This window comes from Leptinotarsa decemlineata, unplaced genomic scaffold, assembly GCF_025532065.1.
Source record: "Leptinotarsa decemlineata unplaced genomic scaffold, Ldec_3_MD MMD2_tig00004307_RagTag_RagTag, whole genome shotgun sequence".
NCBI lineage: Eukaryota > Metazoa > Arthropoda > Insecta > Coleoptera > Chrysomelidae > Leptinotarsa > Leptinotarsa decemlineata.
The window spans coordinates 43,866-63,572 of record NW_027412606.1 but is presented as its reverse complement, the minus strand read 5'-3'; the positions used below and the strand labels follow the sequence as shown (position 1 = coordinate 63,572).

General features: G+C 33.5%; 3 protein-coding genes across 4 annotated transcripts; 2 read left to right on the top strand and 1 right to left on the bottom strand.

Moving 5' to 3' along the window:
- Positions 1-298: 298 nt before the first annotated feature.
- Sin1 (SAPK-interacting protein 1) lies at positions 299-4,857 on the top strand. 2 transcript variants are annotated; one of them, XM_074178676.1, is made up of 5 exons: positions 299-499; positions 1,008-1,530; positions 2,726-3,014; positions 3,892-4,198; positions 4,586-4,857. In XM_074178676.1, the coding sequence occupies exons 1-5, from the start codon at positions 427-429 to the stop codon at positions 4,783-4,785; spliced, it is 1,392 nt and encodes a 463-aa protein (XP_074034777.1). In that variant the 5' UTR covers positions 299-426; the 3' UTR covers positions 4,786-4,857. The 2 variants fall into 2 exon arrangements, with proteins under 2 accessions (XP_074034777.1, XP_074034776.1); XM_074178675.1 differs by having other exon boundaries at positions 993-1,530.
- A 2,238-nt stretch (positions 4,858-7,095) lies between these two features.
- On the bottom strand, positions 7,096-9,184 carry epsilonCOP (coatomer subunit epsilon). The gene is made up of 4 exons (XM_023159523.2): positions 9,024-9,184; positions 8,526-8,972; positions 8,116-8,340; positions 7,096-7,277 (listed from the first exon to the last, which is right to left on the bottom strand). Exons 1-4 carry the CDS (start codon positions 9,126-9,128, stop codon positions 7,140-7,142), a joined length of 915 nt encoding a protein of 304 aa, XP_023015291.2. The 5' UTR covers positions 9,129-9,184; the 3' UTR covers positions 7,096-7,139.
- Positions 9,185-12,679: 3,495 nt separating this feature from the next.
- Positions 12,680-19,386, top strand: LOC111504815 (alpha-amylase). The gene is given in 6 exon segments (XM_023159519.2): positions 12,680-12,902; positions 13,287-13,432; positions 15,255-15,459; positions 17,783-17,987; positions 18,605-18,754; positions 18,757-19,386. Coding segments are annotated over 6 exon segments (1,467 nt in total). The 5' UTR covers positions 12,680-12,722; the 3' UTR covers positions 19,338-19,386.
- Positions 19,387-19,707: the final 321 nt, after the last annotated feature.

The window sequence follows — 19,707 nt, the reverse complement described above, 5'->3', positions numbered from 1 at the left end:
TTGTTTCCAAAGACCTTTTTTTCATATGATTTTGCTGATTTGTTGTCCATGTAAAATTACTCATTGGAAAAATTCATTTGTGTCTGAAAGAAATTTCTATGCATGATTTACACATCTTTCCAAAAGGTTCATTTTGAACTTGATTGCTTTCTTCGGAAGTTTCCTATATAAATCTTTTCAAAAAAATGTACCCCTTTCAATATACTATCCCATCTATCTTGATCTATCTTTCTCTAATGTAGTCCGCAGGTATCAAGTAGTGATAGGCCAATGGGACGATAGGGCCGGTCCAATAGTTTAATGTCTATGCCACTTATGGTTTGTTGATGGTTAGATGGTTTGTTATTGTCATATGCTAATTTTGAATATGGAGAAATATTTTCAAATCACAAATGTAAAATAGAATTGACCTCGTTTATTTCTGAAATGGCTTTGTATGATAATAAATATTGGCTCTTATCTCATATTAGAAATTCATTCATATCTACGGATGACACAGGTAAGTTATAAATTAATTGATATTGTTTCAATATTATTGTATATTTCTATGAAACTTTATTTTTTTCTGTATTTGGCATAGCTTACCATATAGTACTTATTCTATGTCCTATAAGAAATGATTTTTTAGAGGATATATTTTTCCCTTCTAACATGTAGTGAAGTATTCACCCAAACACTTCAATCCAAGAGCAATAGGGAGCCTGAAATTGTTCTAAGATCAAAATTTCTAAAAAGAGGGAATTCGATTTGGTTCTTTCAGCTTAAAGGTAAAACTAGCAGAATCCACTGACTAAAAAAACCTAAAAAGCCCTAAATGAGTCTAAAATTCTCGATATATAGTTGAAGAATATGTGTCTATTTAGAGACTCAAAATCATTTTTCCAAATTTGGTAAAAATCTTTGTTCACCCCCCAATGTGTTGCCCATTATAAGAAACAACATTCATTTTATGGATATAACTCTATGAATTATTTTTTAATATTGATACATAGGTATGTGTGAATTAGTTATGGTAGGGGAAAGTAAGGATGTGAAACAACATCTGAAATGTGCAGAACCCTACCCAGAGCCAGACGAAAGTGAAGACGAGGAAGATGATTTTGAATCCTATGAAATGCAAATGGAAATGGACTTCAATATCCGGGATAGGTCCAATACTGTTTCACACATAGAGAAAATAGAACTTGCGAGGAAAAAGGCATCGAAAATCAGACACATTAAATGGGAAAAAAGTGAAAATGTTAATAACGATGATATGTTTGTGAAAAAAGACATTTCACAATCGACTGAATCAAAAAAACAAGGTTCAATGTTGACAACTTTATTGAATAGTCATTCTGAAGTCCCGAAAAATCCCTACATGGAATTTGCTAAGTTTGATGGAAGTGGACAAGTTAATATTCCAACAAAGAAGTATAAGATCTTTTTGACAATGTTGCCTCCTCAACAGCGAAACTACCCCATACATATTTGCTGTATTGCCTCTGCCAAAGTTCTGGAACTCATTGGACTCACCTTGCTGAAATACAGGTAGAAATTTAAATCATCATTATATAAGTGTATAAGACCAATACAAAAGGTTCTCAACTGAATACAACCAGGTCTCGAGGAAATCTGAAAGAGGCTCACAGAGAAGACAAAGCAAGGAGGTCGAAAAGGCCCAGACTCTAGAGAGAATTGGCTATTGGCAAAAAATTCACTAGAGAGATAAATGGACTGCAAACTCATTTCAACCATATAGGTCGACAGGATCAGGTGGCGTTTATCCAGTATAAAATTATATGACATACTCAGAGGAAATTTGTCTTTGGGATTCATACCTAATACATGGAGACTGATTTCATTCCGAAACCTGGGAAAATAAGATAGGTTTCAGCAATAATATAAGCTTCTTTGGTTTGTTGATCAAAGATGAAACAAATTACTGCCAATAGGCGGGTCCCTGTTCCCAGGGATATGACTTCAGTAATTATCTGCTCATACTACTGGTCTGTCCTTTCACACATACAGAGACATAAATACAAAACCAGAGCCTGTGGTCCCTGAATCCTCACTTGGTAATCCCCTAGCGGAGACTAGTAACGAGACCTGAGTAGTAGCCAGATTGAGACCTTACTTTCTTGATCATAACTCACAAAAAAGAGATATGATGACTAATTTTTCTGATATACATTTGCATTTGATGAAACATAAAGTGTTCCGACTACCAAATTATGATTATAAAAGAACGCGTAAGGAACCGCCTTTACCGGTCATAAAATATATAATCATCTCATGGGGATGATTATATATTTCCATAATTCAATCGAAAATTGGAGGAATTGCTATGTAATCCTATTTTATATAATATCGAACAATATCAAAGTAAAAATGATGATTGCAATATTTTGTAGTTATAAATGTAATCATGTATACATGTTTCTATAGACAATTGAATTCAAATCACATAATATAAAGAAAGTATCATTTGTAAGCTTATTAGTGTTATGGAAAGTAGGTATTACGTTATTGTATAAAATCTTTCTGTCTGAAATTAATGTCGTTCTTAAAACTCCATACGCTTCCAGTCATTTGTAAATAGGAACTCATGTTTTGTCAAGTTGTGAGACTATAACAGGGACTTTTGATCACCTCTTATTGAGCGGTATTATAACGCTTTCTTTAAACATATATTCAACAATTTTATGATGCTGTATAACTGAAAGAAATAGATTTTTGTTTTTAGTCATAATCATGGAATTTCAAATCTTAAGGCTGCTGCGCGTTATGGATTATACATTACAGAGGAAGATGGTGAAGTAGATAGAGATTTTCCTTGTCTGGACCCTAAGGAGCCAATTTCAAAATTTGGTTTTACATGCTTAGGACTTGTTGAACACAGTGATATTACCAAATCCGTAAGTTTTCCAGAAGAAAGCCAGAACTCTTCCAATGAAAATCTTGGAAGAACTCGACTAATCTCGGAAAAGGCTAAGGTCGAAGAGACTAAGCAGATGGAAAATGATATGCAAGCAGTGAGTTGAAATTGAAATACGTGGTTTGATCAGAAAATGATGGGAAATTTTAAATTTCACAGGTTTGAAGAGTCCAATTTTCATTATTTTATATTATGCTGTAATACATGCCCCTGAAGTATGATACAATTTTCAGCTGTATTCAGTGTTTACTTTGTGGCAGTCGCCATAATTTTACAAACGTAGATGACATTGAAAGTGCATCGCCGAAAGAGCTGAAGGTATTCCCAAAGACTGAGTTTAAGAAGTGTTTCGATGGTTGAAGAAGTACTGGCACAAGTGCAACAATATTGATGTAGACGAATTAATGAATATTTTCTCGAACGAACTTTTCAGTGATTTTATGAACATACGTCATAAATTCTAATATATAAATTTGGAATTCAATTTTTGAGGTTATATTTTTGCTAGATTTTCATATTCGAAGTTTTTTCATGAATGAAATGATGGGAAATCATTATTTTATCTAGTTTGGATTTGTGGTATCACTGATTTTCTCAATAAAAACCATAATGTTATATTTTAGATTCAACATTTTAACAATTATAGGAATAGTTCGTCTGAACATGCAGTATTCATCTTGCATTTGCCATCATTATTTATATCCAGTTTATTCTTGGTTCAAAAACATTAGTGCTTATTACTTGAATACCACTTTTCAAACATTTCACTGATTTACTCCGTTTGCTGTCGCGGCCATACCTCACTCTAAACTTACTACTATCTGCAGGGTAACAAATCTGACAAAGCAATAATCATACATTTCAAATTAAATTGGTGTACATTTGAAAAAATTGCCATACCTCTTGTATAAGACTTTTTACTGTTTTTTTTTGAGTTTTTACAATTTTTAAATAGCAATTGCTTTTTCATATAGGTTGAAGAACACAACAAACTGATGGAAGCACCTTTATATCGTTCGTTTGAAGCAGTTATGATTAATAAAGTGAAACCCAGAGTTGAAGTTAATATTGGAGTAAGTGGTGAAAGAATAGAAATTGATCCAGTCCCACAGAAAGGTGCAAAATTGTTACCCTTCAAGCTTAAAGCAATCAGCCATTCGATAGACAGCATTGCCAGTTGTGAAGTTACTGATATTAAAGCTGATAAGTCATATTTCAGAATTGTGTACAGTACCACTAACAGCGGATATCCTACAGGACAACGCGAAAGTTCAAGTAGCGGTAAGCAGACAAATGAACTGGGAAGTTTGTTTTTTTTTTTTTTTTTCAATTAAATTATATTGAACTGAATGTTACCCGTATGATGTATAACTGTGTTTCAAATTTGTTTGACCTGCTGCCATAAAAAATAATAAAGTTGGCTACTTATTTTTCAAAAATATGATAAAACTGACCGGTACCTGATGAAAATCCATTAAAACATATTCAAAAAACACACTTTAATGTGAGAGTACTTGAAACTTTACAATTCTGTATTGTGACACCCGAAGATGCTGAAACACGTGTCGCGGTTTTGTAAACTTTCAAGTGGAAATCTCACAATAAAGTGTGTTTTTTGAATACCCTATTTTTCAGTGCTGCCTTTGTAAAATATGTTTTTTTTTCTAGCTTCGAGTAACTCTCCTTCAATACAAAATTCATCTAACTTCAAACATTATGATTTTGAGAGTGATCACAGTACCACAAAGCATATAGTCAAGAAGCTCAAACTTATTTTAGACCTGAAATCCAGCTTCCTGAGGAACGAGTATCTTTCATCCAAAGAGAAGAAATCAAATAGAAGGAAAAATTTCAACATTATGAAGTGATTTATATGTACCTGTATATGTATTTATTTTTTGTTAATTTTCCTCATTTTCAAATATACCAGTATTATTCAATTTATGTTAGAAGAGTTCCGAAATGGAAAATGACACATAATAATGCTTGATATTGTAACGTTTTCCCCGTGGATTTGACAATAATTGACTACACTGTACAATTAGACTTGACTTCATTTCACTACTACACTGTCTAATATAATGCTTTAACTGAACTTCAGACTAATACTCAGATGTCTTGTTAACACACTTTCAACTAGACTTGCACCATCTCCTGTTGGAAGTGTTTATATATACTAATGGAAGTCTCTGGAAGCCCATAGCAATCTTCTCAAACAGGGTATAATTCACAACAATATAATCAATTTCACTTATCTTTTGCAAATTTTCTTATACACTCCTCTACATTTAAATGTGTAATTTTTTGAATATTTTGGATGCTTTTTCGTTAGCCAGGTGTCATCCCTTCACGAATGACAACTCTCAGAAGTCAACACTTGTGCGAGCCAGGCATTAACGAGGTCTTATCTTTAACGTGTAATTCCTAACACGAGTCGGGCAATATGTCCGAAAGTGAAAATCACAAATCCAAGAATTGGAAATAAGCAACTACTATCCAACCAAACCAAATTTGTTTTAATAAATGTGAATTATATTGTGAAAACTATAGTATTATGCCATTGGGTTTAATTTATTGAAATTGCTCAAGAAAATATTTGCAACTAGTTGTTGCCCGCGGCTTCGCCCGCGTAGAATTTGGTTTGTCACATTTAAGTTTCATGACCATGGGGTTGGAAATTCCTGATTCCCTTTCTTGATGCTTATTTATGCTATGCAAAGAACTTACCTGCATATTTCAAGATTCTAGGTTCAGTAGCTTCGGCTGTACGTTGATATAAGAGCGGGAAACATCTAGTAATTTATATTTTTACTTTAAAAATATGCCAACTGTACTAAAGTAATGAAGAGCTTTGAGAAAGACATTCACAAGACGTAACACAAACGTCAACGACGTATGTCCTTACGCCGTCTGTCCACGTTTTCGGCGATGGCGCTTCATTGCTTAGATCGTCCATCTACACCCGTGCTTCGCCCCCCGTCGTCTTACAGTAGACGCGACGGGTAATGGCTTACTGTGTTGCGTCAAGTTAATCTTATTGTGATAACTTTTGAAAGATTCGTCCAAATTACTTAATGCAAAAGACTAAGTTTATCATGTTAAATACTTAAAACAACAATTATAATAATTTTTATTAATACGACAATTATTCTAAAATATGCATTGTAAAAAAAGTATCCAATATTTATGGCTCAGTATTTTGTGATATAGTAGTTACCACTTAATAGGTAAATATATGTTATCGCTGACTTTTATTTAAAACTATTTAAAAACAATCATTATCTGCATGTAACTCAAACGGTATGAACAGCACATAGCTCTCGGGGAACAATAAGTTTTTCCAACATACTTAATTCTTATCGTTATATTATGACTGAAATTACACAAAACCTTTGTAAAATTGTAGTGTAGCCTATAATAGTCCATCCATATCCACCCTCACAAACTTTCACATTTATATTAGTATAGATGTACAATGAGAATGTGTCTGTAGATTTTTTATTTTCAAGAGATTGGTGGATATAGCAGTTGGAACAACAATTGAAACCCTATTTCAATTCATATATTTTGTTTTTCATTTTTTTTTTTCACTTAAAAGAAAGAATTATTTATCCTATGCGAATATATGAAACTAGCGACCCTCCTCAACTCCGCACGGGTGCAATACTGATACTAAATATAAATTCACCCACCGGAAATTCAAGTATGAAGAAACAGTGATGAAGAGGTAACTTTATTTCATGAATGTGCCTTTTTCCCCCGAGGCTGGCGCCTCAGTTGGAATATTCAAAAATCCTTTCTTATATGATATAAAACGAACCTACATACAAAATTTCAGCCTCCGAAAATATAGTGGTACGTAAAAACAGTGATGAAAAGGTAATTTTCATATGTAAACCCTCACCTTTTAACCCCAAGGAGTGCGCCCTGGTTGGAAGCACATATATATCAAATTTTAGGCACTTACCAGTACAGTGTGAATGTGAAATCATTCACAAGACCTAAATTTTCATTAAAAAAATTACCTATGATGTCACCCTGTCAAATTCTATGATATAACTTCATCGTATGCTTCGAAATATTACACATGAAAGTTCATGGTTTGCCAAATAATGAATTGGTTCAATAATATAGGGGCAAGAAGCATTTCTGATTCTAAAAATTCCAGTGATACATCATAAAGATATATAGATTTATTTAAATGAACTTTTTTTTAATAAAATTATAATGGTGTACTAGGGTTGGAAACGGAATACTGCTGACAAATTCGAGAAAAATCAGTTTCTTTCTGCTTCAGGTCCTTGATAAAGGCATGATCTGGGTTGGCATCTTTCAGTTGAGATAAGAATCTGTTGGCCATCTGTAAAAAGATTCAAATATGATGAAAAGAAATAACGAACAATTATATAACCCTAGATTGTAGATTATAGAGTTATAAAAAGTTAAACTATCACCACAAAACCCAGACTTATATATTCTGGCTAGAAGACACTTTATCTATGGTTCTGTGCTTGAGAATGTACAAACTATGAGTGACGCCAAAAGAGTAAAATTCAATGCATCTCAAAGTGCAGCAAAAAAGTGTTGAGTTTAGTATTGGCAGAATATGAAATGAAGAAAAAAGAATTGAAACTTTCTATGTTTTTTACCACTTTTATTGGTAACTAACGTTACTGCAGTTTTGTCCTATACTGGACATTTTCAAACTTACACATTAAATATGTATGAGTTTAAGTTGTCCTTATAGGACGAAACTGCAGTGTTGGTTACAAATGAAAGTGGTAAAAAAAATTTAATTAACTTTTCTTCATTATGATTTCCTACCACGTAATAACGGCTACATCCATCAATTTATCAAAATATGAAAGTTTATGAAATGTATAAAATAAATATACCAATTTCTAAGTCATAAAGGTACACAGGGCACAAATTCCCATTTTTATAAAATATGATTTTAATTTTATGAGACAATTTTATTTTCACTGTATTGTAAAATCACCTTTTTTTTTTATTTGTGATGTTTTTCTTGCCAAAAGAATATGTACCATGATAACTAATTACATATTAACCCAACTAATTTATGAAATTTCAGAATTAGACATAAATTATTGGAAGGTTATAGTTAGTGCAGAAATGTAAAGGCATATCTGAACTTTGTTGAAAGAGAAATTATATTTTAATATTGTTTTTATACACACCTCGGGTGTTTTTCCCATATGCCTCTGAAGAACAATCATATTCACTAAAGTGTCAGGATAGTTAGCATCTTTATCCAGAGCCTCCTGCAAAGCCGCTTCTGCTTCCTCATATTTAGCCTGACCAATAAAAGTAACTGCCTGACCATTGAGTAATAGTGGTGTTGATCCATATTTATCAATAAGCTCCTGATAAATATAGTAAGCATCTTGTAGTTTGTCACCTCCCTAAACAGAGAAAAATTCACTGTTCTATTATTTCATTTTCAGTTTCTAGAAAACTATTGAACACACTCAAATTACAATAGTGTTATGCTATGCATTTCACATATTTGGGAGCATACCCAAAAAACAGTAAGAAGACTAACGATGCATTATTAAATATTTAAATCAGAATTAAGAAAAATACTTACTGAAGCAACATTGATCCATGCTTGAGCCAGCTGCGTCAAAGTAGCATCATCATCTTTATCTTGCATTTCCTTTAACTTTTTCCTTGCCAAATCAACACGATCTAGTTTCAATAATATATCAATAATAAATGCTAGTGACTCGAGGTTGTCTGATGCATGCAATGTTCTATATGCAGATTCCAGATTATTTTCGTTAACGTAAATCGTGGCTGCTACCAGAATGAGAGTTTCACTATTGGCGTTTGCCGAGATTTCCTGATCTATCTGGGCTACAACTGCATCTTTATTAGATTTGCCTGATAGGTACTCTGCTAAAAGTTTCAGTGGTTGAATTTCCAGAGGAGAAGCTCCGTGAATTTCTTCCAGTGCAACTAGAAATTTATTTTGGGCCATGTAAGACCTGTATGTGAATATATCTCTCTGAATGGCAACTTCTGCAGTTGATGGCTAAAATTAAAAAAAAAGTAGCATGTTCTTGAATATATTGTCATACGATACCTTTCTTAGTTTCTGAGCCTCGTTTATACATTGTTGATAATTCCCAATATAAAAGAAATTTTTTACTTCGAAAAGTTCATCTACGTCCTGTTGTTGACGTGCCATTTTTTGATAACTGGATATCAGGATAGCCACCCTTGCCACATGACATTTATTTTCGTACTAAAGATGTGTTGCAAAAAACCCTGGTGTTTTTGCTTTTGTCACGATATTTATTATTTTGTTATGTCAAAAAATCTCAACGCAAGAAATGATATTGATCCAACTTTGTTACGTATGTTGATATGTGGTGTAAGAATCGTATCTGTCGTGCGTATATTGTTCTTGAATTTATGGACCCATGAACCCATTCACCCAATATCAAAACCTAAACAACGTTAAAAACTCAAGTGCTAACTTGATATTATCAAGCTGCGTCACTTGAGTTGTACTTAGACTCAGCACCTATGTGAATAAATGCTGAGTTTGATGGATCTCTTTATTGTTTCTTCATCACGATTGCCACAGAACGAGAATTGTTATCAAAATTTCTTACATGGAGAAGGGGTCCAAGTGATCACATCAGGGTTGGATATGTTTCCAAAATCACCATTATTGTGTACTACTCTCTACTAACTTTAGACCAGAGAACTCGTCTAAACTACTAACCTCAGAGTAATAAAAAGATATAGAGTTGCCATGCCTATACCAATACAATACATGTATTTTGAAGCGGGTATCCTACTATCCTTTTCTGTACAATTTATGGTCGAGGGGGGTGGCGGGTAATATGGGGTTATGAAGAGTTTGTTTACATTTGAAGTGAGTTGGACCATAAAACAGTGGCGGTAGGTTTAGTTGATAATCGGAAGGATATTAAATATTTATAAAATAAATCATTTCAGGTGAAAATGTATTCTGTTTAAATAGTTCCTACAGAAAATCAGATTTTTATTGATGATTATGGAAATGAGACCAGTTTTTCTACCACCTACTAGATTTTTATTCATGTATGGCTTCATAATAAAGCGCGTGGTTTACTGGGTTAAAATTAAATCATTTCAAATGAACTTATTCATAACAATGATAAATGTTAATTTTAAAAGTAATGAACTTTGCTTCATATAATCAGATGAAGAAATTTGTGATTTATTCTCAGATTTGATGAACAAGCGGTACGGTTTGTGAGGTCCGATACGAAGAATTTTTGATTAGAAATCATGAATATTTATATCAACGATTGAGGTTTGACATTATTATGTCAAAATATCAATCATTAGAAAACATCAAAAATATCCCCTTTCATAATGTCGGTCCACAAAGACCCCTAGATACCAATTTTGAATGAAATCATACTGTACTTATACAAACAACCTTTTCTCTCATGTGCTTTCTTAGTTGCATATATTTATCTGTTGAATTGTAAAACTTCATTATGTTCCATATAGATGGCAGCACAAGATGTAACTATTTAATTCTCATTTTCCTGAAAAAGTGGTTTTCGATCACATTTATTATGCTTGTCGTTGTGCTTGCCAAATGTCAACTAGAGATTAAAGAAATTCATCAAAATTGGAAAAGCAACCCAACTTATAATTTCGAGAAATCCCGAAACTTATCAAGGTATTAATCTACTAGGTTTGACTTTTCGTGATACCGGATATATATCCTATTCAATTCAAAATCTTCGGAAATTTCAATACAAACGCTTCTATTCAAAAAACTTTCTCGCTGCTGTCATCATAAATGCGTTTTGTGTTTGGGCTCTGGTTTTCAACGTTGTGCCTTGCGATGTCGAAGCTTGACTTTGCAATTTATCGTTTTGGGGAGCACCGTTTATTTTTGATATTCGAGGATTGAGTTGATAAAAGTATTAGTTTTAATACACATTTCACGTAGCAACTCCTGAAAACAAATACTTCACAGTCCGATCAAAGGGTAGTGATCTTCTCTAATCTTTCGCCCGTGCCTCAATTCGCAACTGTTATCTATGAAGTGGTACAACGTACTCTTTCTGGCATATCGTGGATGTTTGTTTCATTTTCAACAAGTTTGCCAAACAGATAAGCAAATAGTCGAATGAAGCTGTAAACTCTTCAGATATCAAATATCAAGTGATTTATTATGTTCACCTACCATGCTAATTGTGATAAGCATGTAAATTTTTCTTTGAAGTTTGATAATGCTATTGAAAACCTGAACTGAAATTCGGACTGGAAATACAATATTTTTGATCAATAATGAGATTCTAAGTTCTGAACATACAGAAGCGATGAGAGAAGTGGAACATTGAAATATATCAAAAATGCAATGAGATATTTCCTAGATTCATATCAAAATTTGACACATGCCAAAATTGTATAACGAAAGAGAAATTCAGATAAAGGTGGGCAGAATATTATGACAAGATAGTTCAGCATATAAGTAGGCACTTATAGAATCGATCATAATGAAATTGAAGCAAATATAATTGAAAGGATCGCTACAGAACTGAATATAATAATGAAAGAGTGTTGATATAATATTTCAGTTACATGGAAACCTTTAAAACTCTTGGCGTACTTCGGACTTTCGAGCAAAGTAATTTCCGCGCAACTCAATGTTCATATGTTTGAAAGTAGTTGTTTTGGATATATTTTTCTTCAAGTTTGTATGCGAAAAAAATTATGTGCATAATATATTAATTTTTTGTCATACATTTTTTTTGTATGATGATGAAGATGCAGATGATAGATAATTTTAGATCGTAGTAATAAACGGTATGTACAGTGCATATCAATAAGATGAACTCCACAAGTTGGAAGTGTCAGATGTAGATGATAGCAATTCAGTAAATTGATAGACTTATTTATACAAAAACCAAGAAGAACGTTATATTTGCATCAGTGATCAACATTCTAGATGTGGATGTTTTGGAAATCATTAGGAAGTTTTTCATAGGTTGTCGTCGTCTCCTAACTGTGGCAATTAATATATGTACAAGGTTCCTAGGAAATTGCTGATGTCGTGAAATAACCAAATCCTAAATTGTACACAAGATATTGTTTTCGTCTTTCTGCAGTTATGATATCAGCAAATGCAAGTAGATACTGATTCAATGAATCATTCAAAATTGTAAAAGTGAATTGAAATTTGTGATAACATATCCATTTATGAATGTCGCTCATAAAGAAACTTCGGATGGTTCAAAATATACTAGTTTCCCAAAGGGGTTCAGCATTTATTTTCATATTCTCTCTGGTTCAGGAGGCACTGTTCATTTTTTTCAAATGTCGAGTGAAGTTTGATGTCACAATTGGGAAATTGCGAATCACACACAGTGAATCATTACAGGACACCTCACTATTTCCAGTTATACATTAGTTACTCGGTGGTATTGATTCGTTCAGAGTAAATGAGCGCATTTTCAGTTTATTTTAGATCTGCTTGGATAATGTTTAGAAAAAAATATACTTCAGGTATAATCGAAAGAAGTTTCAGTTGAAATGTCCTAATTTATTTATTCGCATACTTCCAAATTTTCATAGTTTTTATTCTACTTTATTCTACTGTACAATATTGAACATTTTCAATATTATTCTGATGACGCGTTGCATCTGAAGTGCTGACCCTTGTTTCCAATTTTATCACTTTATCTTTCCCACTTATAGGCATGGAAAACTATAAATTCAGTGTTTTTCAGTCGATATGTACTAATTCTTTGAAGAATTTTCAGTCAAAATGAAGATATTATTTATTTTCACAACGATTCTCTGTGCATCTGAACTGATATATGCACAGAAAAATAACAATTTTGCCAATGGAAGAAGTGCCATAGTACACTTGTTTGAATGGAAATGGGCTGATATTGCCAACGAATGTGAGAATTTCTTAGGACCCAAAGGTTTTGCCGGTGTACAGGTGAGATGCGGTGTACTTGAACACACATCTGAAAATAATATTTCTGTTTTGATAAACTACTTGGTGTTTGCGTAAGGAATATGTTTATGTAAATAATATTGAAATTGAAATAATAGATTCTTGTTTGTCTTATTGGATATTTAAAAACGCTTATTGATTATCTAACAGTAAGAAAAATATATTATCTTGACTTCATTTAACTTTTTCACTCATAAATTATAGCAATAATTCGATCGACTGTTCTCTAGCGATATCATACACCCTCATTTCGTTTGTTACCAGTTAGTTTGATTTGTAGTCTTGAAATGAGCAAATAAATAGATTACATGATAGGACAGCAGTAAAAACGTTCTAGTATTTCAGGGAAAATTTTATTGTTTTTAGATCTCACCTCCTAGCGAGAATGCAGTTATCGGAGACCGACCATGGTGGGAAAGGTATCAACCCGTCAGTTACATACTGACGACCAGATCCGGAAACGAAGGGGAACTTGCAGACATGATTAGAAGATGTAATGCTGTTGGTGTCAGGTAAGTGTCTCATGTCAGGTATATGAAGTAAGTCAGATTTAGGAATTGTAAAAACTGTTACGATTTTGAACATCGATATTGAACGTACCTATACTTACCTACATGAAATCAACCAACAAAACGAAACCAAAAGTAGCAACAAAAATTTGACAATTATCGAGTATGTCGAATAGAAAAGAGTGTCATACTGTATATTTGAGAAATATGTGGAAAGTAATTATCTTTTCAGATTAGTAGTAGGTATCCTAAAATTAGAAAAATAAAAACTTAAAGTCCGCGAAAGCCGAATTGCCAGATAGTTACATTCTGTTCCGATCTCAACTAACAAATCATGTTCAACCATTTTTGAAATGTACATATTCTTATATTCTACTTCTAGTTATTTTTTTATACTTAGCCTTTTCGACAATTTATTGTGAAGAAAATGTAAAGTAATGTCTATAGTTTGAATGTTCCCAAGTGTATATATTTATCTTCAGTCTTTGAATCCGCAAAATAACTCAGTTGAGACAACATCGAGCGAGATATAAATTTAGTAGGAATTTCTGCAGTCTGTAGTCGAATGAGCAGATATTTTTTCATAGGTCTAAAATAACCCTTCATACATTATCGCGTATGCAAAATATTTTCCAAACTCAGCAATTTTATTAAGTGATAAACGATAGAAATTCAAACTGGCAACAACATGTGCCAAAAACATGTGAGACGGTGGAATCGGCTTGTTTCCTTCGTGAATACTTTGGTACCCTTTTAAATATATTCAACTCTGAGAGGCGTTAAAATCTGAAACTTCTACATGGTACGACTCACATTCCCTATATATCCCCTATCAACTATCAATGTTTGAGTTGTTTCAGAAGTTTTGTCCTTTTTTATGAGTTTACTTCAAACTGCAACATCTCAGTGAATACTTATTTAAGTAATTCGATCGAAATAAGCGCCATTAGAATAAGTGTACTTTTGCCAACGTAATACAAGCTCATCAATTCCGTCAGCATGAAAATTGGGTGCTCGGGATTCGATGAAGTCGACGAAGACCGTTTTGCCTGATCCTGATTGGCGAAGGTTCTACCGATGAGAAAGTTATCGAAGTGCTTGAAAAGATGGTAGTCGGTTGACGGGAGGTCTGGGGAGTGTGTGATGGAATTTCGACGCTCAATTCGTTCAATTTTCGGACGGTGATTTGTGAAACGTGCGGACGGGAGTTGTCGTAGAGCAGGCTCGGACCTCTTCTGTTGACCAATGCCGGCTGCTGCTGACGCAATTTTTGGTACATTTCGTCAATTTCTTTACAATTGGAATCTGATGTGATGGTTTGGTTCGGTTACAGAAAGTTATAGTGAATCACACTAGCCGCTAACCACCATACAGTAACCATGGTCTTTTTTGGTGGGTTTTTGCCTTTGGGAAGTGAATGGGTGGCTCACCGGTGTCCAACCACTGTCCTGAACGTCTCACGTTGTCGTAAAGGATCCACTTTCTATTACACGTGACGATTCGATCCAAAAAAGTATTATTTTGGTTGCGCAAAAGCAAAGAAGAACATGCCTCGAAAGGTGACAATTTCTGTCGAATAAAATTTGAAAAAACTAACACCATCAATATATAGCATTCAGTACAAAATTCTTTATCGATCTGTATATACCACGACACAGTGAAATGAATATTTGTTGTGATATGGAGCTACGAGAACGCATGACAGTATAACGGACAAAACTTTTGAAACAACCTAATATAATGCTTTCTTGATAGAGAGTGTACTTGAGGTCGATATTTGGGGTAGGGAAAATTTATAAACGATTTCTATTATTATTTTGTTCAGGATTTACGTGGATTTGTTGATGAACGACATGGCGGCTCAGGGCGGAAGTGGAACTGCAGGGAGTACTTGTGACCCAGGCAGTAAATATTTTCCCGCCATTCCATATAATAGCGATGATTTTCATCCTACATGCACTGTCAATAACTATAATGACGCGGCGAATGTCAGAAATTGCGAACTGGTTGGCCTTCCAGACTTGGATCAGGTAAGAGTCACATGTAAATGTTGATTAATAATAATAATAATAATAATAAATCGTCTTTATTGGTGAAGGTACAAAATAGGCGCAGTTTAGCCAAAGGCTACTCTTACACTTAACCTAAAATGTACAATTCTAATCAACTAAAATGATAAATAGAGAGAAAGACACGATGAAAAAAACGCATAACATAATAATAATTTATATCATAGGTATCTAGATGACATATTGTGACAAGGTAAGTAAAGGTTAAAGATAAATTCAGGACACGGCACTCAAGTTCCTGTTGGTATTCAGGAAGTGTTTTTCAGAAAATGTTTTTTCAGAATGATTCTTAACTCTCCCTTCGAAAGTTGCATACAATTGTATAACAGTGAGTTGTAGAATTTGATGGAGAGATAAGTGAACGACCTCTGAAACAGTGACGTCTTATGACGAGGGACATGCAGTTTATTTTTTGATCTTACATCCAATGAATGTAGCATAGACCTAGGAATCAGTTTATTGTAAAGTGATGTGGGAATTTTGTAACTCAATACTTTGTACACAAAATTGCAAAGATTATAATTAGTACGATTGATCATTGTCAGCCAATTTAATTCTTTGATTTTATTCGAGACATGATCGAATTTTCTTAAAGAATAGACAAGTCTACAACAGAAGTTCTGTACTTTCTGTTTCCGATTTAAATCAAATTTACTTAAAAGATTGCTGTACACAATGTCACCATAGTTGAACCGTGATAAGACCAACGACTCAGTGAGAAGTTTCCTGATTGGTCGACTGAAAAAATATCTATTTGAATAAATCAGTTTGAGAGTCCCAAACGATTTTCTGAGCAAATCATTCAAATGCAAATCAAATTTTAGGTCAGAATCAAAAATAATACCTAGGTTTTTAATGGAATTCACAACGGGAAGTATGGTGTTCTCAATTCTAATTGTGAGATGTTGTGCAACTATAGCCCTATTCTTTTTTTACCGAAAAGCATCAAATGGCATTTATTCCTATTCAATTTTAGATTATGTTGCGCAGCTAAATTAGAAATGGTTTGTAGGTCGGAATTGATGAGGTTTTGAATAGTTCCATAGTTGTAGATGTTTAAGTTGGTATACAATTGCGTATCATCTGCATAGGCCTGAACTTATGAGTGCTTCATAGAATTCAAGATGTCACTGGTGTAGATTATAAAGAGTAAAGGTCCTAAGATTGACCCTTGAGGCACACCAGAAGTAACATTACGAGTTGACGACATTTCATTATTATAATATACCGTTTGACAGCGATTCGTTAGATATGAAAATAGTAGCAAGACTAACTCATCCGAGAATCCATAATATTTCAATTTGAAACATATTAGACAATGATTTATAGTATCAAATGCCTTCGAAAAATCTAAGGCAACTAGAGCTGTCAACTCTTTATTATCAGAGTTTCGAATTATGTCATCTGTAACCTGAACGAGGGCTGCAGATGTACTATACCCACTTCTGAACCCAGCTTGACAATCAGGAATAATATAATTTTCATATAGATATGAACTTACTTGATGATGAATGAGTTTTTCTAATATTTTTGAAAGCGTAGAGAGAATACTTATAGGACGTAGGTCAGTGTAGTTCACTGGGTTCGAAACTTTACTCAAAGGTCTGATAATGGCAATTTTCCATAGATTAGAAAAATAACATTTTTCTAAGCAACAATTCAAGATATGAGTGAGAAAATTATCTATAAACGGACTACAATAGTTAATCATATTGATGGATAAACCATCAAAACCAGTGGCATTCGATTTGATAGTAGCTAAGATTTCTTTCATTTGATTAACTGAGATGAATTTTAATTTGAACACACTTTCTTGATTTTTTAATTTTGGGTATTTATTACTATTGTAGTATTCTAGGAGGTTGTTATCAATATCATCATCAATAAATACTGAAGCAAAATAATTATTGATTTCTTCAGGATTTTGCAAAGGATTTTGGCTTTAGACATTTTGGTTGGAGGAAATACGATATGTTTTCGAAAACTCTATTATCTGAATCTTTTCGACACTATCAGAATATAAAATGAATGGTGAAAAATGAAGATTCTTAATGAAATACTCTATAAGGACTATAGACATCCAAACAATAACAACTTCCTATAATATTTCAACAAATAATATTATGCATCACTCAACAAACATCAAGTGATTTTCTTCAGAATTGAGCAGAGATAATTTGCTAGCAGAAAAAAGTGTTCAATATTCTTGCAAACCTCTGTACAAGATTACAGATTTCCAACAATAATAAAGAAAACTTTCTCTTGATTCCCATATTTATTTCAGAGCAAGGACGGTGTTCGTCAAAAACTTGTTGCTTACATTGATCATCTAATCGATTTGGGAGTAGCTGGTTTCAGAGTTGATGCTGCCAAACACATGTGGCCAGCGGATTTGGCAGCAATTTATGGAATGGCGAAAAATTTGAATACTGATCATGGATTTGCAGAAGGAAGTAGACCTTTCTTTTTCCAGGAAGTTATCGATTTAGGTGAGTTGAAAATTCCTCATATAATTGAGTCTAGTTGATAGTAATAAAATAAGAAAGAGTTTATTCATTTAATTCATTTTATTTCAACTTTCTGTGCTACCTACTATATCAAATTCGTGACAGAAATATTTTAATTTGTAATGTAAATGTTTTTGTATCTGGAGAGGTACTTTGAATTGGTATCAGACTTCTTAAACATTTCAAATCATTATTACCAAACCGATATTATTATAAGCCTTTCAACGGATCGGTAATTACAAATTTAAAATTTTGCCGAAATTGTTGAAATCATATGATTAAGAACTTATAGTTTCAAAATAATTTTCTGGAAATTTCCTTATATGAACCTCTGAAAAAATTTTAAAAACTTTATACCTTTTAAACTATGTAAAATGACGTGAAATGACATAAATAAGTTTACTGAAAAGACTTTTCCCACACCAGAATTAAAGCCCTCTCTTGGCGCACGTCTTGTCAGTCGGGGTGTGGGAAAGTGTATCTATCAGATTTATTTGTGATAATTATTTTTTATTTGACCAGTTGGGTTTCTTAAACTTTGAAGTGAAATTATAAATACTAAAGAAACATCACATTCAGAAAAATTGTGTCTTTTTCAGGGGGTGAAGCAATCAGCAAAAAGGAATACATCGGTTTTGGAACTGTTCTTGAATTCAAATTTGGAGTTGAGCTTGGAAATGCATTTCAAGGACATAATGCACTTCACTGGTTGAAGAACTGGGGCCCAGGCTGGGGACTTCTCGAAAGCGGGATGCTGTTGTTTTCATCGACAATCATGACAACCAGAGGGGAGACGACAACAGGATTCTCACATATAAAAATCCCAAGCCTTACAAAGCTGCAATAGCTTACATGTTGGCTCATCCCTTATATACCACAAGAATCATGTCCAGTTTCGACTTCAACGCTCATGATCAAGGCCCGCCAAGTTCCAATGGAAACATTATTTCTCCTGGTTTCAACGGAGATGGTACTTGCACTAATGGTTGGGTGTGTGAACATAGATGGCATCAAATTACTAATATGGTGAAATTCAGAAACGTATGTCAAGGAACAGGTCTCAACGACTGGTGGGACAATAATGACAATCAAATAGCGTTTAGTCGTGGAAACAAAGGATTTGTCGCTTTCACGGTTAGCGGTGATATCAATACAACAATCAAAACAGGTCTTCCAGCGGGTACTTATTGTGATGTTATTTCTGGCGACCGCGAAAATGGATCATGTACTGGAAAGTCTGTCAACGTTGATGGTTCTGGATATGCTTCCGTTTCATTATCTTCGAACGGTGATGATTTTGTTCTCGCTATCCACGAGGAATCTAAACTATGAGACTGAATTTTGGGTTTATAATAATTGCTAATATATTTCATTTCGAAAAGTTTTTTTTATTTTCATGACATGGTCTTTCCCGAATTATATTTGTGAGCAATTGACACTCACTCTTTGTAGAAACTGTGTCCATCTCAGTTGGACACGTTTGCTCTCAATTGTATATTTTCAAAACCTTTGTTGAATGAATCTTTGTTTGAATGAAAGTAATTGAACAGCAAACAGGAAAGCATTTGAGATTTTTTGAACATGGAGAATTATGAATTGCGTTATTACGTCTAATGTTTCATCAACGATTGGGGTACCCATCTTCAAAGGCGATGAAATAGAGAAAAAATATTCAAAAGCAGGTAAGTACTCAGTACGAATT